This window comes from Meles meles, chromosome 6 (genome assembly GCF_922984935.1).
Source record: "Meles meles chromosome 6, mMelMel3.1 paternal haplotype, whole genome shotgun sequence".
Lineage (NCBI taxonomy): Eukaryota > Metazoa > Chordata > Mammalia > Carnivora > Mustelidae > Meles > Meles meles.
Window position 1 is genome coordinate 17,948,680 of NC_060071.1, and position 22,434 is coordinate 17,971,113.

The window sequence follows — 22,434 nt, forward strand, 5'->3', positions numbered from 1 at the left end:
CCAACCTTTTAACTACAAATTCAACTTCTTTAATAAATATAAGGTTGTTAATCTTACCTCTTTCTTGAGTGAGCTTTGGTAATTTTTGTCTTTCAAGGACTTTATATTGGCATAAAATTGCTTATTCCCCTCTTATTATCTGTAGAAACCAGGCATTATCTCCATTCTCATTCCTGATATTGATAATTTGTGTCTTCTCTCTGATTATTCTGTTTAGAAATTTATCAATTTTATTGATCCTTTCAAAGTTCCACCTTTTAAAAAAAAAAAGATTTTATTTATTTATTTGACAGAGATCACAAGTAGGCAGAGAGGCAGGCAGAGAGAGAGGAGGAAGCAGACTCCCTGCGGAGCAGAGAGCCTGATGCGGGGCTCGATCCCAGGACCCTGAGATCACAACCTGAGCGGAAAGCAGAGGCTTTAACCCACTGAGCCACTCAGGCAGGCATCCCAAAGTTCCACCTTTTAATTGATTTTTCTATGTCATTAATTTTTAAAAATTCTTTATTTAAATTCAATTTTGTTGACATATATTGTATTCTTAGTTTTGGGGTAGAATTTAGTGATTCATCAGTTGCATAAAACATCCAGTGCTTATTATATCAAGTGCCCTCCTTAATGCCCATCACCCAGTTACCTCATCCCCCTCCCCTCCCCTCCAGCGACCCTCAGTTTGTTTCCTATAGTTAAGAGTCTCTTATGGTTTGCCTCCCTCTCTGTTTTTGTCTTATTTTATTTTTCCTTCCCTTTTCCTATGTTCATCTGTTTTGTTTCTTAAATTCCACATATGAGTGAAATTATGTGGTATTTGGCTTTCTCCAACTTATTTCACTTAGCATAATACCCTCTGGTTCCAAACCACATTGTTACAAATGGTAAGATTTCCTTCTTTCTGATGGTAAGTGATATTCATTGTGTATATATACCACATCTTCTTTATCCATTCATCTGTTGATGGCCATCTGGGCTCTTCCATATGCTGACTATTATGAACATTGCTGCTATAAATATTGGGGTACATGTGCCCCTTCAAATCACTGTGTTTGTATCCTTTGGATAAAGACCTAGTAGTGTCATTGATTTTCTTGGTGTTCTTTATTGCTTTTCTTCTATTAAGTCTTAATTTGCTCTTTTATTTCCAGTTGCTTTAGGTGACAGCTCTGTATGTCATATGTCTTTGTACTAGGCAATAATTATAATTATTATTATAATGACGTTTACTGCCAGTTCTAACATCTCTCAGTTCTTGGTTGATTTTACTTGCATGATTTTTTCTCATTACAGGTCATATTTTCCTGCTTATTGGAAAGTCTGATAATTTTTTATTCGATGTTGGACAGTGTGAATTTTACCACATTGCATGCTGGATATTTTTGTATTCCTACAACTATTCTTGATGTATGTTCTGGGACACAATTAAGTTCATTGGAAACCGTTTTATCTTTTCAGATAGGGCTTTTAGGGTTTGTTAAATGAGAATAGAATCATGTTCAATCTAGTGCTAATTATTCCTCACTACTGAGATAACACCCTTCCATGTACTCTATCTAATGCATCATGAACTGTGAGGTTCAAGTCTGACTGATAAGAGCAGGCAGTCTATTCAACTCTGCATGAAAAAGATAAACCATTCTTTTCATCTTTCCAGTGGGTTCTTTCTCCAGTCCCAGTTTCCTCACATGCCTGTGCTGATCGGTACTCATCTGAGTCCTCAAGGGGGACCCTCTGCAGATCTCCAGTGTTCTCTCTTTGTGCATCTCTCTCCTCTGAGGTTCACTCTCCTGCAACCTCTAGCTGCTTTGGACTCCCTGAGCTCTTAGTACCTTGTCCTCAATTTAAAGTGCCTGCCATCCCGTTACGAAGTTCCCCTTCCCTGATCGAGCTGTTCGCTTCAGTCGGGTCTCAGCTGAGATGTCACCTCCTCGGAAAGACCAACTCAGATTAATACAGCTCTCGCTCCCCTCTCGCTCTGTTTTATTATAGATTTTACCTTTTCATCATCTGTCTCTAAGCCCAGTTCTGATCTTACATATGTGCCCAACAGGATTGTATGCTCATATGTACCAAATAATATACACAAAAATGTTCATAATGTCACAACACTCCAGATGTTTATCAGTTACTACACAGCAATGAAAATTAATAAACTGTAGTACATGCAGCAACACGGATGAATCCCAGAAATGTGATGTCGACAAAAGGACCCAGATGCAGACTGTCACGCTGTTGAAAAAGGCAGATCCAAACTAGAATTTTCGAATTTGAAATCGTGGTTCCCTTTTGGTTGTGGGTTTGACTCAGGTGGGTGTCCCAGAATAGCTTTCTGAGGTTCTTTTTTTTGATCCAGATGAAGAAATTGGTTGAGTGAAGTCAGTTGAGTCAGATGTTGTCTCCTCTGTAAAAATCTTCCCTAATCCCCTGGATGGTCAGTCACTGTCTCTTCTCTGGCCCAACCTTAGAACAATTATATTGTAATTATTACATTTTCAAGGGAAGGAGTCCTTTTATTTGGGTTTTATTTTATTTTATTTTTTGTTGTTGTTGTTTTACTTTAAGTGTCTTTAACTGGCTGGTGTAGAGCTGATCTCTGGAGACATTTTCTGGTGGGAGGAATGAGCAAATGAAGCCACACAAACGAGCCATGGGCTTCTGCAGCCCAAGCCTGTGTCCTCTCCCTCATTGCCTGTTTCTAGTGGAGGGCAGAGAGATTACCTCATGGTATATCTCTCCAGATACACCAGATACAAGGTTTGTTGGCACCCATTTGTCATTAGAGAAGGAAAGTCTTGAGACTCGTAGGTAACCTGGTGGTCTGAGACAGAAGATAGGATGGGTTCGGACCCCTTAGTTTTGGCAACCGTGCAGCTGTAGGAACAAAGTTGCCTCTGCCTTCTTTCCGGTTATGAGTAGCTGTAGGGGCTAGGACATAGTGTATTCAGTAGGCTTTGCTATGAATCTTCTCCCCACAAGTTTATGGAAAGAATCCAATAAAGTTATCTTATACCATTAAAAATCAATTTGCTTCGTGGGGTTTCTTCCCCTGCCACAAAGATTCAGTTAAAGCAAAGTGCTGTAACTTAACAGAGTACTCTTTTCTCCTTTTCATTTTGAAAATTTCAATAAGCTTGAATTTGGAAAGGATAATAAAACGAGGATAAAGAGCGCTTCCAGAGCAAACTGTGTAGATCTTATGAAGGAAAGTTCCTTCAGAGTTTGTCCTTACTGAAAGCAACTGGCCCTCAGCAATGTGATAGCTGAGTTCCAACTGATGAGTTTACATTTCTGTGCCAGGCTTTATTAAGGAACCCAGGCTAGCATCTGTTCACTCTGAACAGAATTCTGGCAATTCAGCAGTGTCTTAAAATTTTAAATGTATATTTTGATTAACACATTTTTATTGGCACATATATTCTTTCCCTCTTTTGCTAATACTACTGCGAATGTGTCTGTCTGCAGCTGTGGTGCTCCCATTCAAGTTTCTGAGGTGAAGCTGCTTTCTTTCTCATCGGGGCAGCTCACTGTGTTCCTCCCTGCCGAGGTGAAGGCCATAGGGACAGAGAATGATCACGTCCTGCCTCTGCAAGAGTTGGCCATGAGGAGTCTCCATCACACCTACCACAGTTTTCTTAAAGGTACACGGGACTTTCTCTCTTTCCGCCTCTTACTGGGTGACCTTAGAAGTTGTGCTACGTGCTCCCTGTTGGGGTGTCCATGTTTTTTAGTGCTAAAATACACAAAACATAAATTTACCATTTTAACCCATTTTAAATTCTCTGTTCAGTGACATTCACATTGTTATGCAGTGGGACTTTTTTTTTTTTTTTTAAAGATGGTTTTAATATTTTGTCAACACTGATCCCTTCGGCATCCCCTACGGACACAGAGGAGCATTCGCCACAGTGTGGCCTTCAGTCACAAAGGACCGAGGTTAAAAGTTAGACCTGTGGTTTAAAGGAAGGAAATTGGTGTTTGGGCACATACCTGGTGGAAGTGAGAAGCCTGGCAGAGGCACTTTCTTGAGCAGGAAAAAAAAATGCCAAAGGCTTATCCTTAAAGCAGAATTGGGACAAGTTTTCGCCATGCAGGCTCCTCACATCTGAGAAATTACATACCTACAGGGAGGAAATACCAGGGGTCTCGAGCAGTATTTGCTCACCGTGTTAACTCTTGATTTGGAGAGGTTTTGGCGGTATGTAGATTTCATGGGCGTTGTGCTGTGGATCTCCGAGATGCTTTAAGAGAGCAGTAGGCGATTCTAATAAGATACATTCCAAATGTTTTAAATACTGCTAAATGTGTAGTCTTTGCTTTAAAAAAAAAAAAATCCGGTCAAAAACATCTCCTATTAACCTTCTAGGAATGTCCAACACAGTTATTTTTTAATACTAAAAAGAAAACCGTAATTATTCATCTGTGGGTAAATTCCATTTTTATAAATGGTTATTGATAAAGTCCAGACAGATGTAAAGGATGATGAGATCATTTGTATTTCCTTCCCTAAGATGAGTCAGTAATTTTTAGGTTTCACCTCATTGTGACCATTTCCCTCTCTGTCTTCTGGATGTTGACCATCTGTGGCAATCCATGGGCACCTGTGCTCAAGATCGCCTGGGCCACTGGAATGTTTTGCTTTAAACGTTTCTTTTGTATAGCTCAGGCCAGACGGACAAGGAGGCAGCTTCTCTATCAATTTAGATAGTTCACGGGAGTGAAACAAGGAAAAGCTTGGTTTCCTTATTTTTCGGAAGAATTTAATGAAAGTCAGTGTTAGTCTTCGGTGCAGTCCTTTTTTATTCTCCATCTCCTATAGGAAGTTACTCTCTGGGTAAATTAATGTTCTTTGTTCTTAAACAAAGATTAAAGTTTGTTCTTAAACAAAGATTAATGTTTAAAGAAATTAAACATTTCTAGTGAAATGTCATTTGTTCTTAAAGAATATTGGGTCTTATTCTTTTCTTACTTCTACCTCAGGATAGCTTCTGTTTGCTCTTAAAAGAGTAGATTCGGGTTTTTCTCTTAGTATCAAAAAAGTAATTCAGGGCCTATCACATAACAATATTTTCACCATGCAATACTTTTTAACTAACTGAATAGTAACAAAGAAACACATTCTAAGACTAGTTTAAGGAAATCTGATTTTTTTTTTTTAATTCATGCCTGATTTTTTTCTCTTGTGTTCCAGATTTGAACTTTCTGTCTCCAATCTCATTACCCAGAAGTCTCCTGGAGCTGCTGCACTGCCCCCTGGGGCACTGTCACCGGTGTAGTGAGCCCATGTTTACGATTGTCTACCCCAAGCTCTTTCCCTTGAGAGAGACGCCGATGGCAGGGCTGCACCAGGGGTAATCATGCCTAAGTGGGCACCAGGGCTTACACCTGGGCGAGGGGTGGAGGCCATGCATGAAAGTATTGTTAAGTCAGCAGCTGTCAAGGTGCGTACAGTGCTTCCTGAGATACAGCTGAACGAAACAAAAGCACATTTTCAGCATCACGAGAAAACTGGACTTCCCTTTATTACATTTTTTATCATATACAGAACAGTTTTATTGTATATATGATTTAGAATAGCTCATTCTTTGTAAGGAGCGCTTTCCTGCTTTTCCCCTATTCACAATAGGCTTCAGGCAATAAGGAATGTAAGAACAAAATCTTTGTTGTATAATGGGACCAGCCCAGCCCTTCTATTTAATTGGCGTGGCTAACAGAAAGGGCATGGTGAACATCGTGCCTGCGTGTGTGTGTGTGTGTGTGTGTGTGTGCGTGCGCGTGCGTGTGTTTCTGTTTTGAATTTCTAACACTTCCAAATGCCATTTTCTTGCCACTCTCTGTCTCTTGGCACAGTGCCTTGAATTTGCTAAGAATGTTCACCAAGTTAAAAACCCTTGTACTGGTAGTTTAAAAAAAGAAAACCAGACAATTAAAATTAGGACATCAAATGAAAAATCCCCCATTAGCGCAACCTCAGCATATAGATAGTCTAAATTTAGGATTTTCTAAGTTTACATTTTTTAAAGTTAAAAAAAAACAACAACACTGTGGGTAACATCTCACTTATCTATCAAATGGTATTTTGGGTTAGTAACTTTTTCAGATAACTCGTTACCCCTGTTGAGTGCCAAGAAGCATTTCCTTTGTAAGCATTTTTATAGAATGAGAAGGGAGCCTGGGCCGGGTGCTGAACCTCTCCGAGCCTCAAGACAGGGATAGTACAGCCGGCTGGGTGGGGCCATCGTGAGGATTAGCAGACGGTGAAGGTAAAAACCTGGACTATAATGGATGTTCAACAAATGGTAGCTCCCCTCTACTATCTGTCTACCCCACTCCCTTTCAAAACTGCATTTCTCTTCTTCCTACCCTGAATAATCCCATTTTGTTAGACTTTTTGGTTCCTGTCTCCCCTCTCTGTATTTTTAATGTTTCCTGCTTTGTTGTGCCTGCCCACAAGAAGCCTTCTTCCAAACCTTTCTAAATTTGCTTCTTCCAGTCCGAGGTGATCACATCACCAAATGTAGTGAAATGTCATTTAGAATAGTTAAAAGCACTGAGTCTGTGTCTGAGTGTATTACTCCATGGATAAAATGAACAGATGAAATCGGCACGGTGCTTGGCGGTCAGGTGCACAGGCCCTGACTCGCAGTCCTCTGCTGGGAGCCCTTGGGCCAGGCACTTAACATCTCTGGGCTTCAGCCTCTCATTGATGAAGTGACCGTATCTGTGTTCACTGTGAGGGTAAATGAGATCATTCATGGAAGGAGCCCAAGCAAGTAATAATACTACATAAATGTTAACTACTTTAATCTATTCTTCTTTAGCTCAGACACTTTGAAAAATTTCTTGTGTGTATGTGTTTTTAGCAAATGCTCTTCATATCAGTAAGATACCGTCATAGGATAATCTTACCTAATTCATTAAACTTAGTAAAACCCTTATGCATTATTGTATAATTCTCTACAGAAGACATTTTCTTACTGAAAATATGAAAATGAAGACAATTCCATAAGGTCAGGATACTCTGTCATTAGCTGATAAAATTCTGAATACGTGTTCAAAAAGATAAACTCTCTTTTTTTTCATGGTAATTAATTTGTGAAAATAAAGTAGATCCTTCAAATGAAGTCATTTTTTTTGTGTTATCTTTATGTGAGATTTGGGGAGTGTATTCAGTATTTGAGTATTTTATGTACTATTACTTATTTCTCTGCTACAACCTAGAAATTCAGTGCAAATAATCTTATATTGTTTCAGAACGTAAATATAATAGTCTTAGCGTAATAAAATGAATATGTCCAGTACATAAGGACTTGGGCAATGCCCGTTTGTTGAGCAAAGCCAGCAGTGCCTGTGTTTATAGCAAAGATGAAATGCCAAGATATAAACATGGCTTTCTGTGGTGAGTTAATGCTAGGGTTGAAATTGAGAGTCTGTGGCTTTCATTTGGTCCACCAGACTTTGTTCCTTCCCATGTTGCTATGGAGATTGCATTAAAAGCATTGACATCAGTTTCTATCATAGTCTTTAAAGTACTTTCTTTTGTAAGTGAAAACCAAATACTTGAATTCAGTAGCTTACTGCTGAAAATAAAATCAATATTTTTGATATCATAAACTCTAAAAGGTCTTGATAATAATATTTTTAAGTTTTATAATATATTCAGTTTAGTTCGCATTGCTTGTCGTAAAATAATGCATTGTATCAGCCAATATCGAAATTAATGTAGACATCTGGCATTATTTTAAAAGAACATATTGGATATTCTTCTAAAATACCAAGTCCCCCACAAGTGTTAGTTTCAACCTAAATTTAATACAGAATTCAGTAAAAAGAAATTATAGTATTTTGCCTAAACAATAGACACCCAAACCTTCAAATATCCATAACAGAGAAGAACGACTAGTATATTCATGACTTTGAATCCTAATAAGCATAGCAAGTGTTCATTCCCCAAACTTATGTTCATTTATTAAAATGGAGAATATGAACATAGAAGGTTATTTATTATTATAACAACGTGTCTGGATTTCCCCCACACAATCATGATTTACACAAGTTCTATATTTCCCACTAGGAAATCAGGTTACTCAAGCTTTTCAGAGGTACATATTCGTTGGCTAGGAATGCTGCAACAAAATGCCACAAAACTGGGTGACTTAAATAAGAGGATATCTATTGCCGCACAGTTGTGGAGATGAGACGTCTAAAATCAGCATGTTGGCAGGGCCAGTCCCTTCTGAGTGCTGTTGAGGGAAGGGTCTGTTCCAAGCCTCTCTCCTTGGCTTGGAGATGGCTGTCTTCTCCCTGTGTCTTCACATCATCTTCGCTCTGCGTATGTCTGTCTCTGGGTCTACACCTCCCTCCTTGCTGAGGACACCAGTAGGCTGGGCCCTTACTCCTCCTCACTTAACTAATTACACCTGCAATAATCCTGATTCCAAATAATGTCACCGTATTACTCTGCTCAGGCTACCATAACAAAATACCATACCTCGGTGGCTTAACCAACAGAAGTTCATTCCTCGCAGTTCCGAGGCTGGAAGTCTGGAGTCAGGGTGCACATGGAGGGAGCTTTCTTCTTGGTTTGCAGATGGTGCTTTTTTGCTGCCTCATGCGGCAGAGAGAGTGTGAGCACATGGGCACGAGCTCTCTGGTGTCTCTTCTTTTTATGAGGGCCCTATCCTCATGACCTCATCTAAACCTATTTATCTCCAGAAAGCCAAATAACCATCCAATTCTCCAAATACCTGTCACCTTGGACATTAGGGCTTCAACATATTTGGGAAGATACAGTTCAACCCGTAGCATTCTGGTCCGAAAGTTCATGTCCTTCTCGCATGCAAAATAAATTCATCCCACCCCAACACCCCCCAAATCCTAACACATTCCAACATCAACTCGTTTTAAGTTCAAAAGTCTCATCTTAAATATCTAAATCAGGTATGGGTAAAACTTGGGTATAATTCATCCCCAGGCAGGACTTTTCTCCAGTTATGAACCAAGTTATCTGCTCCAATATGTAATGTTTGGACAAGCATAGGATAGACATTCCCATTGCAAAAGGGAGAAGATCGGAAGGCAAAAAGAGGTAATGAGTCCCAAACAAGTCCAAAACCTAAAAGGGCAAATTCCGTTAGATTTTAATGCTGAAGAATAACATTCTTTGGCTCAATGCTCTGTCCTTTGGGCCCACCACAGTGGTGCACCCCCCTCGGTCTTGGGGGAGTGCCTGTCTTCTAAAAGCAAGAAAGTTGCCCCATCCCCAGGGTCCTTCTTCCCTTTCCCTGATAGCTCTCTTGCTCCTTTCCTGCTAGGAGAATGCCTGAAGCCTGACAGCCTTTTTTCATTCTGTCCCCATCTCTCTCCCCTTCAGTCCAGGCTGTCAGCATTTCCGCTGAAATGGTTGACTGTATGAACAGTTGTCCCTTGGTGTTCTCTCCAGAGCAAGCTTTCTCGTTATTTATAATATGGATAGACTGAGAATGTTCCAGATCTTCAAATTCTGGTTCCTTTTTGCCTAACAGTTCCCTTGACTTAGCTCACTCCTCTGCCGTTTTACTGTAAGCAGCAAGGAGAAACCAGGCCGTGCCTTCCACCCTTTGCTTAGAAATCTCCTCGGCTAAACATCCAGGATCGTTGCTCACAAGTTCTGCTTTCCGTCCAGCAGCACACAGTTCCGTCAAGTCCTGTGTGCTTTATAATCCCCTCACCTTTCTTCCATTTTCTAATAACACATCCCCCTTTTTGCCCAAGACCTCAACAAATGCACCTTCAACTCGGCATTCTGGTGACGGCAATGTATGTATTCTCTAAGACAGTAGAAGCTCTGTCTACAGCCCCCCTCTGTCCTAGGTGAGCCTCACCAGATACTCTTTAATGTCTGCGTTTCTACCAACAGTTACTTCAAGGCAGTGTAGGCTTTGTCCACCATGCAGCTCAGAATTCTTCCACCTTCTACTCGTCACCCAATTTCAAAGCCACTTCTAGATTTTTAAGTATTTGTTACAGCAGCTTCTCACTTCCCAGTAGCTATATCTGTATTATTTAAGGGTTGTCCAGAAAAATGGAACCTCTGTCTGTATCTGTATATATAGAGATCGATTGATTTTAAGGAATTGACTCACACGGTGGTGGGGGGCTGGCAAATCCAAAACCATAGGGCAGACTGGCAGGCTGGAAATTCAGCAGTTGATGTGTGGTCTTGAGTCTGAATTCTGCAGGGCATGGGCTTGAAACTCAAGCAGGTCACTGTCTTAAAGAAGTCTTTCTACCTTTTTGCTTTGTCCTTCAGGTCTTCAACTGATTAGATGAGGCCCACCCACATCATGGAGTGGAATCTGCTTTATTCAAAGTCTACTGATTTAAATGTTAATCACATCTTAAAAATACTTGCACAGCAGCATCTAGATTGGTGTTTGACCAAATAGCTGAGCACCATGGCCCAGTCAAGTTGACTACTAAAATTAATCGTCATAGACCTTCAAAGTGTTTCATTTAAATCACCAGGATGTTTTGGGACAGGAGCTACAAATGGCCCAGAATCCCAGTAGTTCTTCCCATATCACTGGGGGAAGGTTTAGCTGTAACAGATACTGAAGTGGACACTTAGGTATTGGTGCCGTAACATCTCTGTTTTTGTGCCATGAGGCCATAGGCTGGAGCGGGAAGAGCTTCCTCACCTTAGGGGTCAGGAAATCCAGCTTGGAAGCTGAGCTCGGTTACTTCTCTAGAAGATAGGTCTGTTATTAGACGGAATCAGGAAAAAAAATTAAAAATAAAATTTAAAAACAAGATTGAATCATAGCAATCATGTACCTTGGCATTTACATGAGGTTCAAAGTAACATCATCTCCATCTTACAGCGGGTGGGGAGAGGTGAGACTGAGGTGCAGGAATATCAGAACCTGGGCCAAAGTCTCATAGCAGAGCTGGAATTTGAACCCTAGCAGTCTGGCTTCATATTTGTGTTTCCAACGCTACACTGCGGTTAGTTACTAATAGAGTCACCATATAGCATGAAGAAATGTTGAAGCAGTGCTCAAATACAAAAGGAAGATATGTTCTAATAATCTGAACAAGATACTTTTGAAATATGTGTGTGTATGTGTGTGTGTGTGTGCGCGCATCTGCGCGCATGCACTAAGAAGTCCAGCAGAATATATGTATCTAACTCTTTACTCTGGTTGTTTTGGGAGGAAGGCATGTGGGGTTATAGGGTAGTCGGGAGGGACTTTAATTTTCTATTCCATATACTATAGAGTCACTTGAGTATTGCCAGAGAGGATATATTTTACAAATGCACCAAACCAACGATTTGAAAAATATATATAGGGAGAGGGATTTTTCTTAATCCTTTGCTTAAAACTTTATATGGATTAAAAAAGAAAAGGTTCTCTAGAAAAATTTTTCAGTTTAGTTAAAAATATTTTTAGGAGCGCCTGGGTGGCTTAGTCAGTTAAGCGTCTGACTCTTGATTTTGGCTCAAGTTATGATCTCAGGGTTGTATGATTAAGCCCCACATCAGTCTCCCACGGGGCATGGAGCATGCTTAAGATTCTCTCTCTCCCTCTCTTAAACAAAACAAAACAAAACAAAAAAGTATTTAAACAGGTTGCATACTGTGACCCAGTGTTTGTCAAATATGGGTATGAATTAATATACACTATATATAGTAAAAACTGCTTTCAGTGTAACAGTGGTTTCATTTGAGTAGATTCAAATTTTTACAACAAACTATTACTGCTTTAGAAATTAAAAATATGTTTATTAAAACATGAGTAAGACCCTGGTTTCTTTTTTATTTTTATTGGGGGGGTGGGGGAAGGGAGACAAAGTGTATCTATTTAATTCATACAGTGTCATAGAAAATACAGTTCTGCAAAAGGAACCTATTTCAAATGGAAGCACTCCCACTAGAAATGACCATTGGTAATATTTTAGGCTAAAGTAGAATCTCTCTAAGTTGACCTCTTAGCTAAGGATCCGTTGAATCAGATCATTGGCACTCTATTTCCTTGTGTTTTTTAAATTGTGGTAAGAACATTTAAACATGACATGTACCCTCCTAACAAATTTTCAAGTGCACAGTACAGTATTATTTAACGATAGGGACTATATTCCACAGCAGGATTCTAGAACTTGTTCGGTTTGCGGAACTGAAACTGAACAGCTCCCATCTCCCTACAACCCCAGCCCTTGGCAACTACCATTCCACTCTCTGCTTCTAAGAGTTTTACTTTTTTAGAAACCTCATATAAGTGAAATCCTGTCCTTTTGTGACTGGCTGATGTTACTTAGCTTAATGTCCTGCAGGTCTGTCCATGTTGTTGCCTATGGAAGGACATCCTTCTTTTTTTAAGTCTAAATAATATTCCTTTGTACATTTATACTGTATTGTCTATCTTTTTTTACAGGATAGTTCTATTTTAATTTTTTTGAGGAACTACTGTACAATTTTCCATAGCAGCTGCACCATTTTACACTCCCACCAAGAGTATACAGTGATTCCAATTCTCTACATCTTTTCCAACACTTGTTATTTTTTGTTTGTTTGGTGTTTTGGTTGTTTTTTGTTGGTGGTGGTGTTTTTTGTAATAGCCATCCTCACAGGTATGAGGTGAGATCTCATTGTGGTTTTGATTTGTATGTCCCTAATGATTAGTGATGTTGAACACCTTTTCATACACTTGTTGGCCATTTGCCTTTGGAGAAATGTCCATGTAAGTCCTGACAAATCAGATTATTTGTTTTTTGCTACAGAGTTGTAGAAGTTCCTTATATTTTAGATATTAACCTGTTATCAAATATGGGGTTCTCAAATATTTTTCCATATTTTGTAATTTGCTTTTTCCTTTTGTTGATTGTGATCTTTGCTGTGCAGAAGCTTTTTATTTTTCTATTTTATTTTTTTTTAAGATTTTATTTATTTGCCAGAGAGAGAGAGAGCTAGCACAAGCAGGAGAGCAGCAGGCAGAGGGAGAAGCAGGCTCCCCGCTGAGCAAGGAGCCCGATGTGGGGCTCAATCCCATAATCCCAGGATCATGACCTGAGCTGAAGGCAGTCTCTTAACCAACTGAACCACCCAGGTGTGCTTTTTAGGGTTCAGAAGCTTTTTAGGGTGATATAATCCCACTTGCCTATTTTTACTTTTGTTGTTGTGCTTTTGGTGTATATCCAAGAAATCATTGCCAAGTCCAATGTCAAGATTTCCCCTTATTTATACCACATGTCCTCTAGGAGTTTTATAGTTTCAGGTCTTGCATATGTCTTTGATCCATTTTGAGTTGATCCAGTTTCATTCTTTTGCCTGTGGGTGTCCAGCTTCCCAGCGCCATTTGTCGAAGAGACTGTCCTTTTCCCATTGTGTGTTCTTGGCTTCCTTGTGTAAGGTCCGTTGACAGCGTATGTGTGGCTCTATTTCTAGGCTTTCTGTCCTCTTCCATTTGTCTATGTATCTGTCTTTATGCCAGTACCATACTGTTCTGATTACTGAAGCTTTGTAAAATATTTCGAAGTCAGGAAGTGAGATGCCTCCAGTCTTGTTCTTTCTCAAGATTATTTTTGGCTATTTTTGTTGGTTCCACGTGAATTTTGGAATTTTGTTTTTTCTATTCCTGTTTTAAAAGTGCCATTGGAGTTTCTTCCAAATTGCTCAGAATAACGGCAGATCCGCAGCGAACCTCCTCTGCAAGCAGGTAGGTAGGTAACCACACCAATGGCTGCCGTCCACTGCTTTCAAGCTCAGAGTTAGAGTTTGGCTTTCTTTGGGAATTCTCCTTGGTCTTTGAGGCCAGAGAGATGACATGAAAGAGCCAGCTGTCTCGGTGACTGTCGTGGGACAGAGACCTGTTTGTGAGAGGCACGTAGAGCTCTTTGTCTTATGGCTTCCCTCTGTCTTTCGGAACAACTTAGCACTCCCTTCTCCGACTACTCTAGTTTATCTGTAAATAATCTCTTCGGATTCTTATATGGTCAGATCACTTAGTAGGAGATGTTTCTCATTTCCTTACCTTTGCTTTTTATGACTTTCTTCTGTGAAACAGTTAACATCAGTTAATACTGGCATTATTTGTTTACTTGTGTTTGGAGCTTTTGTGTTTCTTTCAGCCAGAATTGAACCCTCTTTTTTTCTTTTAATTGTATTTAATTTTATTTTTTTCAGTGTTCCAAAATTCATTTTTTATGCACCACACCCCATGCTCTGTGCAGTACATGCCCTCCTTAATACCCACCACCAAGCTCACCCAACCCCCCACCCACCTCCCCTCCAAAACTCTGTTTGTTTCTCAGAGTCCACAGTTTCCTGGTTTGTCATTGGCACCCTCTTAAGGTGACTAATGAAACTTTGCACAGGCAAAATATTCTTCAACAAATGAAGTGAATTGTTCTTAACTGTTTTTCCCTCCTTGTATCACTTAGCAATTATGTACTGATCACGTGTTATGTGCCAAATTTGGTACTAGGTACGGGGGATTCAGCTGTGACCAAACCAGCTGATACTTCTTTCCCCATGCATAAATCACCCCTAACATTCTAGGGCATGAACCCATCAAGTGCAGAAGCGAATGTGTACTGCACACAGGATCTTCCCATGAGAGACAGTCACTGCTAACATAAATGTAACAAATGTAAATATGTCATGAGATAATTCTCCCTTAAGTTAATATGTGCACAGGCTTGGGACGTCATCTGATAAATTCTGTCTAATAAATATTATTTTTCTTCTGGCTTGAATTTCTGTATGAGTCAAAGCTATGCTTTTTGTTTCTAATCAGGAAGCACGTTTGCAAAGAAAATACCATATTTCTTATGATATTTTGGGCTCCAGTATGTGCCAACCACATTGTGATTTTTTTTTTTAAGAATAGTGGTATTTCTGTATTTTAAAACTAAGCTGAAATGCGCTTTTTCCTGCCTCGCCTATAAATAAGTTCAGAGATTCTAAAGTAACAAATGTCATGTCTGATGTTCTTTGTAGGATTTACTAGTATCTTTCTCCTAACTATAGAGTTTATTGCTTAGCTCAGAATTTCTCCCTAAAACTATCCTGTCTCTGGAGCCACATTTCTGGAATCTTAAAGGATCAAACTAGCACAAATCCATTCTTTAGGTGGTAGCTTGGTGTACTTATAACAACTTAGATCATTAATGCAACAAGCAGATACAATGTGTTGTCAGATGACTCCCCAAAAGTAAGTAAGTACACAGAGTTGGGATTTTTTTTGTAGCACAAATATGACACCTCCACTTAACCCACCCCTACTCCCTTAAACATTGGCATTAATGATGCCAATGGGCATGACGTTTCAGTAAGTTTTAAAAAAAAATCTTTATGGAGTTGAATTCTTTTACTTAAAACCTTCATTTTTATAAAAACTCAGTGGCATGAAATGTGTAGCTTCTTCTTCTTCTTCTTCTTTTTTAAGATTTTATTTGACAGACAGATCACAAGTAGGCAAAGAGACAGGCAGAGAGAGGAAAGGAAGCAGACTCCCCACTGAGCAGAGAGCCCGACATAGGACTCGATCCCAAGACCCTGAGATCATGACCTGAGCCGAAGGCAGAGGCTTAACCCACTGAGACACCCAGGTGCCCCAGAAATGTATTGTTTCTATGAATGATTTTCACATAACATAATGATTTAAAAAAAAAAAAAAACGAGAGTTAAGTTTGATTAGCTAATCCTCAAAAATCCACTTACCATTTAAGATCATCTTATGTCTGAGTTTCATTTCAGTTGTGATGTCTACAAATATGTACATTCTGGTGTAGCAAATTATCTGAAATAGGATTCTAACCAACTTTAATTTTTTTAAATTAAGGTAATACAAAGTATCTAGTGACTTAACATTTATGTAGTTTCCTGAATTGAGAAAATCTCAAAAATGATGCTTTCCTCTTCATTTTCTTAGGAGTGTAATTTGGAAAGCAGAATGTTTTAATTTTGATCGAGTCAGATTTTTCCATTTTAATTTTATATTTAGTGCTTTTCGTGTCTTAAGTAATCTTTACTTGCCCCAAGTTTATAAGGATCCTCCCCATTCCACTCCATTGATCTGTGTCTATCTCTCAGCGCCAAACTGTGTTGATTCTGTAGTTATATATTAAGTCTTAATATCAGATAAAGTGATATTTCTACTTTAGTCTTCTCTTTCCAGATTGTATTAACTATTCTGGGGCCTCTGCATTTCCATATAAATTTTAGAATAAGCTTATCTTTGTCTGAGAAAAAAAGACCCTTGTGGTGGATTTTGAAAAGAACTGTGTTTGATCTATAGATCAGCTTGGAGAGAATTAACGTCTTTGCTATGTCGATTCTGCCAGCGTATCAATACCATGATTCTCCATTTATTTAGGTGCTCTTTTATTTCTTCCGTCACTATTTAATAACTTTCAGCATTCAGATCCTTATTTTGTTAAATTTACACCCAAATATTTCCCTTTCTTTGTGACTATATATTATTATATCATTAAATTCCAATTTCCATGTGTTCATTATTAGTGTGTGGAGATGTGATTTATTTTTGCGTTTTGATCTAATGTGCTTGCAACCTTGCTGAACTTGCTTAAGAGTCTAGGAGTATATTTTATGGATCCCTTGTATTTTCTATGTAGACAATCATATCATGCCGTCTAAAAGTAGAAATAGTTTTACTTCTCCCCCTTCCACTCTGTATGCCTTTTATTTCTTTTTCTTCCCTTAGTGCACTGGTTAAAACTTCAAGTTTTTTTGCTTAAGGTGGTGAAAGTAAATATTACTTTAAAGTGTTATGTTAGCAGTAGGGTTTTTTGGGTTTTGTTTTTTTCTTTTTTTAAGATTCTAATTATCAAATTGTGGAAGAGTCCCTCTGTTCCTAGTTTGCGAGACTTTTTATCATGAATGGATATTGTATTTCGTCAAATGTTTTTCCTGAGTCCACTGATATCATACGAATTTTTTTTCATTCACCTTTTGAAATGGTGGATAAAATTGATTTTCAAATATTAAACCAGCCTTACCTACCCAGAATAACTCCCATTTGATCATGGTGTATTGTTCTTTTTCTGCATTTCTATAATAATTTCGTTGAGGATTACTTTGTTGAGGATTTTCGTATCCGTGTTCCTGAGAGACATGGTCTATAGTTTTCTAGATTTGTACTCTTTGGCTTTAGAGTCAGAGTAATACAGGCCTCATAAGATGAGTTGGGAAGTGTTCCTCCTCTTCTATTTTTCTGCAAGAGATTGTGTAAAAATTCCTCTTAGCTCTTCTTTAAATGTTTGATAGAATCTCCAGTGAAATCATCTGAGCCTGGAAATTTCTTTTTTTTTTTTTTTTTTAAGATTTTTTTTATTTATTTATTTGACAGAGAGAGAGGTCACAAGTAGGCAGAGAGGCAGGCAGAGAGAGAGGAGGAAGCAGGCTCCCCGCAGAGCAGAGAGCCCGATGCGGGGCTCGATCCCAGGACCCCGAGACCATGACCTGAGCCGAAGGCAGCGGCTTAATCCACTGAGCCACCCAGGCGCCCCGGAAATTTCTTTTTTAATTACAAAATCAGTTTCTTTAATAGTTATAGGACTGTTCAGGCTGGATATTTCATCTTGATTGAGTGTTGGTTGGTAGTTTGGAGTTTTCAAGGAATTCATCTATTCTCAGTTGACAAATTTATGATTATGAAGTTGTTCATAATATTCTTTTATTTTTAATGGCTTCAGGATCTGTAGTTTCATTTCTTTCCCTCTGTTTATCTTTGTCAGTCTTGCTGAAGATGTATCAATTTTTATTGATCTTCTTAGTCCTAGTAAAATTTTCAATTTCATTGATTTCTTTATTATTTCTTCCCTCTGCTTACTTTGGGTTTGGGGGGGGGACAGGGGGTTAGAGTAGAAGCTCAGATTATTGATTTGAGAGCTCTCCTTCTTTTTAACAGCATTTAAGCACTCTACAGTACTCTTCTTACCATTCGACCATTTTGTGCCTCATTTCTCTCTCAGTGCTGTTTTACTATGTCTTAAAATTTTTGATATGTTGTATTTTCATTTTCATTCAGTTCATGTAAGTTTTTATATCCTTTGAGACTGCCTCTTTAATCCATGGGAAAGTAGTCATTTGACCCAAGAGTCAGAGGAGGTCAAAGAACTGTGTTATTTTATTTCCACATTTGGAGATTTTCCTGTTGTCTTTCTGTTATGGATTTCTAATTTGATTCCATTATGGACAGAGAATATGCTCTATGATTTTTACATACTTTAGACTTTCTCATAAATTGTTTTTCATTCTCTGACTTCCTGATGGAAGCTCAGGGTATTGATTTTAGAGCTTTCTTCTTTTCTGATACATGTGTTTCATTTGCTACAAGCTTCCCTTTGATACTGCTTCTGCTGCATCCCACAATTTTTTGATCAGTTGTATTTCATTTTCATTCAATTCAAAATATTCTTCTAAAGATTATTTTATTTTTTGAGAGGGAAAGCACTAGCTGGGAGAAGGGCAGAGGGAGAGAGAGAAGCTCAAGCAGACTACACAGGACTCAATCCCATGACCCTGAGATCCATGACCTGAGCCAAAATTAAGAATTGGACACTTAACTAACTGAGCCGCCCAGGTGCCCCTCAGTTAAAATATTTTAGTGTCTCTGGAGACCTGTTTTTTTCACCGCTGTATTTTTTAGAATGTAATGATTTCATTTTCAAATATTTGGGGCTTTTCCACCTGTATTTCTATTATTGATTTCTAAATTCAATTCCAGTAGTGGTCTGAGAACAACGTTTGTATGATTTCTCTTCCTTTAAATGTTTTATGCTGTGATTTTATGTCCTAAAGTGTGGTCTGTTTTGCTGAATAATGTTACACATGAGCTTGAGAAGAATGTGTTATTTCTCTGTTGTTGGATAGAGTATCTATAAATGTCAGGTCCAACTGATTAATGGTGTTGAGTTCAACTGTATTTTCCCTAATTTTTTTCTTCTTTCTGGATATATCAGTTACTTAAAGAGGGGTGTTGAAATCTCCAGCTCAAATAGTGTGTTTCTTTCTTCTGACAGTTCTATCATTTTGTGCCTCAAATGTTTTGATGCTCTGTTATCCGGTTCACACACATTTCACATTGTTACATCTTTTTGGAGAATTAACACCTGTATCATGATGCCATGCCCCTCCTTATGTCTCATACTTTTCCTTGTCCTGAAGTCCACTTCATCTGAAATTTATAAAACTATTCCATCTTCCTTTTGATTACTGTTAACATGCTTTATTTAACATCAGTGTTAACATGCTTTATCCTTCCCCCTCCCTTTACTCTTAACCTGTCCGCATCTGTGTGTTTAACGTGGGTTTCTTGTACACAGCATATAGTTGGATCTCTTTTTCCATCCACTGTTATGTTTTCTTTTAATTGGTATAGTTAGGCAATTCAAATTTAAAGTGACTATTGATTTACTTGGTTTAATATCTACTGTGTTTATAATTATTTTCTGTTTTTTATATTTGTTCTTCCTTTCCTCACCCCCCCCCCCCATTTTCTGCCTACTCTGGTTTAAATTGAGTATTTTACATGATTCCATTTTATCTTCCTTCTTAGCATACCAATTCTACTCCTTTTTCAAAAATGTATAGTGATTTCCTTAGAGTTTGCAATATACGTTTTTTCACAAAAGCCCATCTTCAAAAGATACTACATTACTCAATGTGTAGTACAGGTGTCTTGTAACAGAACATTCCACATTCCTCTTGGTCATCCTTTAGGAAATTGCTGTTGTTCATGTCACTATCCATCTGTGATACTCATAGTATATATTGCTACCCTTATTACTTTAAGCAAATTATACTTTAGATAATTGGAAATTAGAAAAATAAAGTATTTTATGTTACCTTTATTTATTCCTTCTCCAGTACGCTTCCCAGTTTTTTTAGATCTGAGTTCTGGCATATATTCTTTTCCTTCTCACCAAAGAACTCTTTCCAACCTTTCTTGCAAGGCAAGTCCATCTGGCAGTGAATTTTCCTCAGTTACCAGCTTGTCTGAAAAACTCTTTATACTCCTTTCTCTGGAAGGATAATTTTACTGGGTATAAGATTCTAAGTGATTTTTTTTTCTTTGAGCATACTAAATATTTTACTCCATTATTTTCTTATTTGCATGAAATAAGTCCACTGTAGTTCATATGCTTGTTCTTCCATAGGTAAGGATAATTTTATTGGGTATAGAAGTCTAAGGTAGTTTTTTGTTTTGTTTTGTTTTGTTTTTTAGCACACTAATTATATTACTCCACTCTTTTCTTGCTTGCATGGTTTCCAATAAGGCCTCTGTAGTTCATATACTTGCTCTTCCATAGATAAGGAGTTTTTCCCCCTCTGATTTTTTGAAAATGTCCTTTTTCTTTTTTTTTCTAGTTTGAATATGATATGCCTATGTGTTGTTTGGGGGTTATTTTGTTTTGTTTTTGATATTTATCCTGCTTGGTGCTGTTACACTACAGGCTCTGTAGCATATTTTGTGATGTTCTTCACCATCACTAGTTAAATTTCTTTTCCTTTCTCTCCTTCTTCTCCTCTGGGATGATAATTATGCAAATGTTGCACCTTTAGAAACTGTCCCCCAGATCATGGATTTTCTGTTCTATGTTTCAGAATTCCCTGTTAATACTAACATCTGTGTCATATCTGGCTCTGGCTCTGAAGTTTTCTTTGTCTATTCAACATGTGCTTTCTCTTGCCTTATGTCATGATTGTAATTTTTTGTCGAAAGACATGTATTGCGTAAAAAGAACTGAGGTAAATAGCCATTCAGTGTAAAATTTTATGTTAACCAAGCTAGGAGTTGGGTTGTGTCTTATATTTGATGAAGGTGTAGGTGCCAGAGGCTTCAAATGCAAATTCTTTCAGTGTCCTTGTTTTAGTCTCCTCACTTGACTTTGGGCTTCCCTGTGTAGTCCTCCTCAGAGAGTCAGCATCTTGCACTTGTTTTATCTGTAATCCACTGTTCTTATGCTGGGAACCAGTTGCTCCAGTGCTGAGGTGTGAGGTGAAGAAGCGTTCTGAAATTTTAAGATTATATCTCAATATCTTAGTGGGCCTGTATGTCTGGGCTGTGACTTTCACAAGCCTCTCTTGTGTCTCATAACTTGCTTTTCCCCCTTAGGTGAAGTGGGTAGACTTAGAGGGAGCTAGAGTGGGAACAAAACCCTTCTTCAGCTGGGAAAAGGCTCTGATAGACTCTTTTCCTCTGGAGAGCAGTCCTTTGTTCTGGAATGCTCTGGGCATGTTACACAATAACTGCTTCTTTCCTCCCCCTTGACTGAGCTGCAAGGGGATTTTTTTTTTTTTTTTAATTTTTACCATGACAGCCTATAGGGTTTCTATAGGTAAAACCCAGGAATGTGTGGGACAATGTTAAGACTATAGCCCCGAGACTATCAGATTCCCAGGCTAGCCTACACTCAGCCACCAGCAGTTCTAGTGTGTTCTGTCCAGGTGAGCAGATCTCAGCTGTGACTCTCCAGATTCACCGGTCTCTCTAGACTTCAAGGTTGTTCTTTGCCCTACACCCTCCATTCCCTGGTGGCTGGAAGAAAAGTTGTTGATTTTCAATTTGTTCTGTTTGCTCCTGTATGAACAGGAGTGACGACTGCTACACTCTTTATCAGGGATGAAACCACATGTGTCCTCTGTATAATTTTAGTTCTTTCCAATTTGTTGAATTATGTTTTAGAGTCAAGGATAGAGTCTATCCTGGTGAATGTTCCATGGACATATGGGCGGGGGGAGTGTATTCTGCTGTTGTTGGGCGGAGTGTTCTATATACGTCGGTTAGATTCTTTGGTTCAATTGAGTTGTTTGGTTTTTCTGATTTTCTGTCTTCGCTGATTTTCTGTCTACTAGTTCTGTCAGTTGCTGAGAATGGGATATTGAAGTTTGCACTCTAATTGTGGATTTGTCTATTTCTCCTCCGAGTGCTGTTATTTTTAAAACTGCTTTAATGAGATGATTCACATACCATACTATTCACCTGCTTAAAGTATACAATTCAGCAGTTTTCACTATATTCATGGATATGTGCAGCCAGCGCCACAGTCCATTGTAAATTATTTTTCTCACCCTACAAGAAACCTTATACCTCTGAGCTATCACTCTGTATTCCCCCATACCCAGCACGAAGAAACTACTTACTTTGCCTCTACAGATCTCTCTGTCCTGATCCTTTGGCTAGGGGGGAATAGGCTTTTCTTGGAGATTTTTCCCCCCTGTGCCTGTTGGCGGTTCTGGATTTCTACAAGCATCCTATCTAGCTATAGGAGAGGTAATAAGAAAACCTAGGGAACTCGCCACTGCTGTGTTGCCTCTCAGGTCCCAAGGTCCCTAAGCTGTCCATCTTTTTTCTATTCTTCAGAGCCTGCCTACACTTGTTTGTTGTGTTATGACCAGTTCACTGTGTTTTAACATAAGAGGAAGGACCTGAAAGGACT

The 22,434-nt window shown here is 38.6% G+C and overlaps 1 protein-coding gene across 5 annotated transcripts in view; it reads left to right on the forward strand.

The window, feature by feature from the left end:
* LRRC28 (leucine rich repeat containing 28) overlaps positions 1 to 22,434 on the forward strand; it is a 160,197-nt gene that overhangs the window by 133,281 nt on the left and 4,482 nt on the right. For all 5 annotated transcript variants that reach the window (XM_046008833.1, XM_046008837.1, XM_046008836.1 and 2 more), the window contains 2 exons: positions 3,457 to 3,632; positions 5,183 to 5,342. In XM_046008833.1, the coding sequence (XP_045864789.1) occupies positions 3,457 to 3,632; positions 5,183 to 5,342 (336 nt within the window). The remainder of the gene's footprint in view (positions 1 to 3,456; positions 3,633 to 5,182; positions 5,343 to 22,434) is intronic.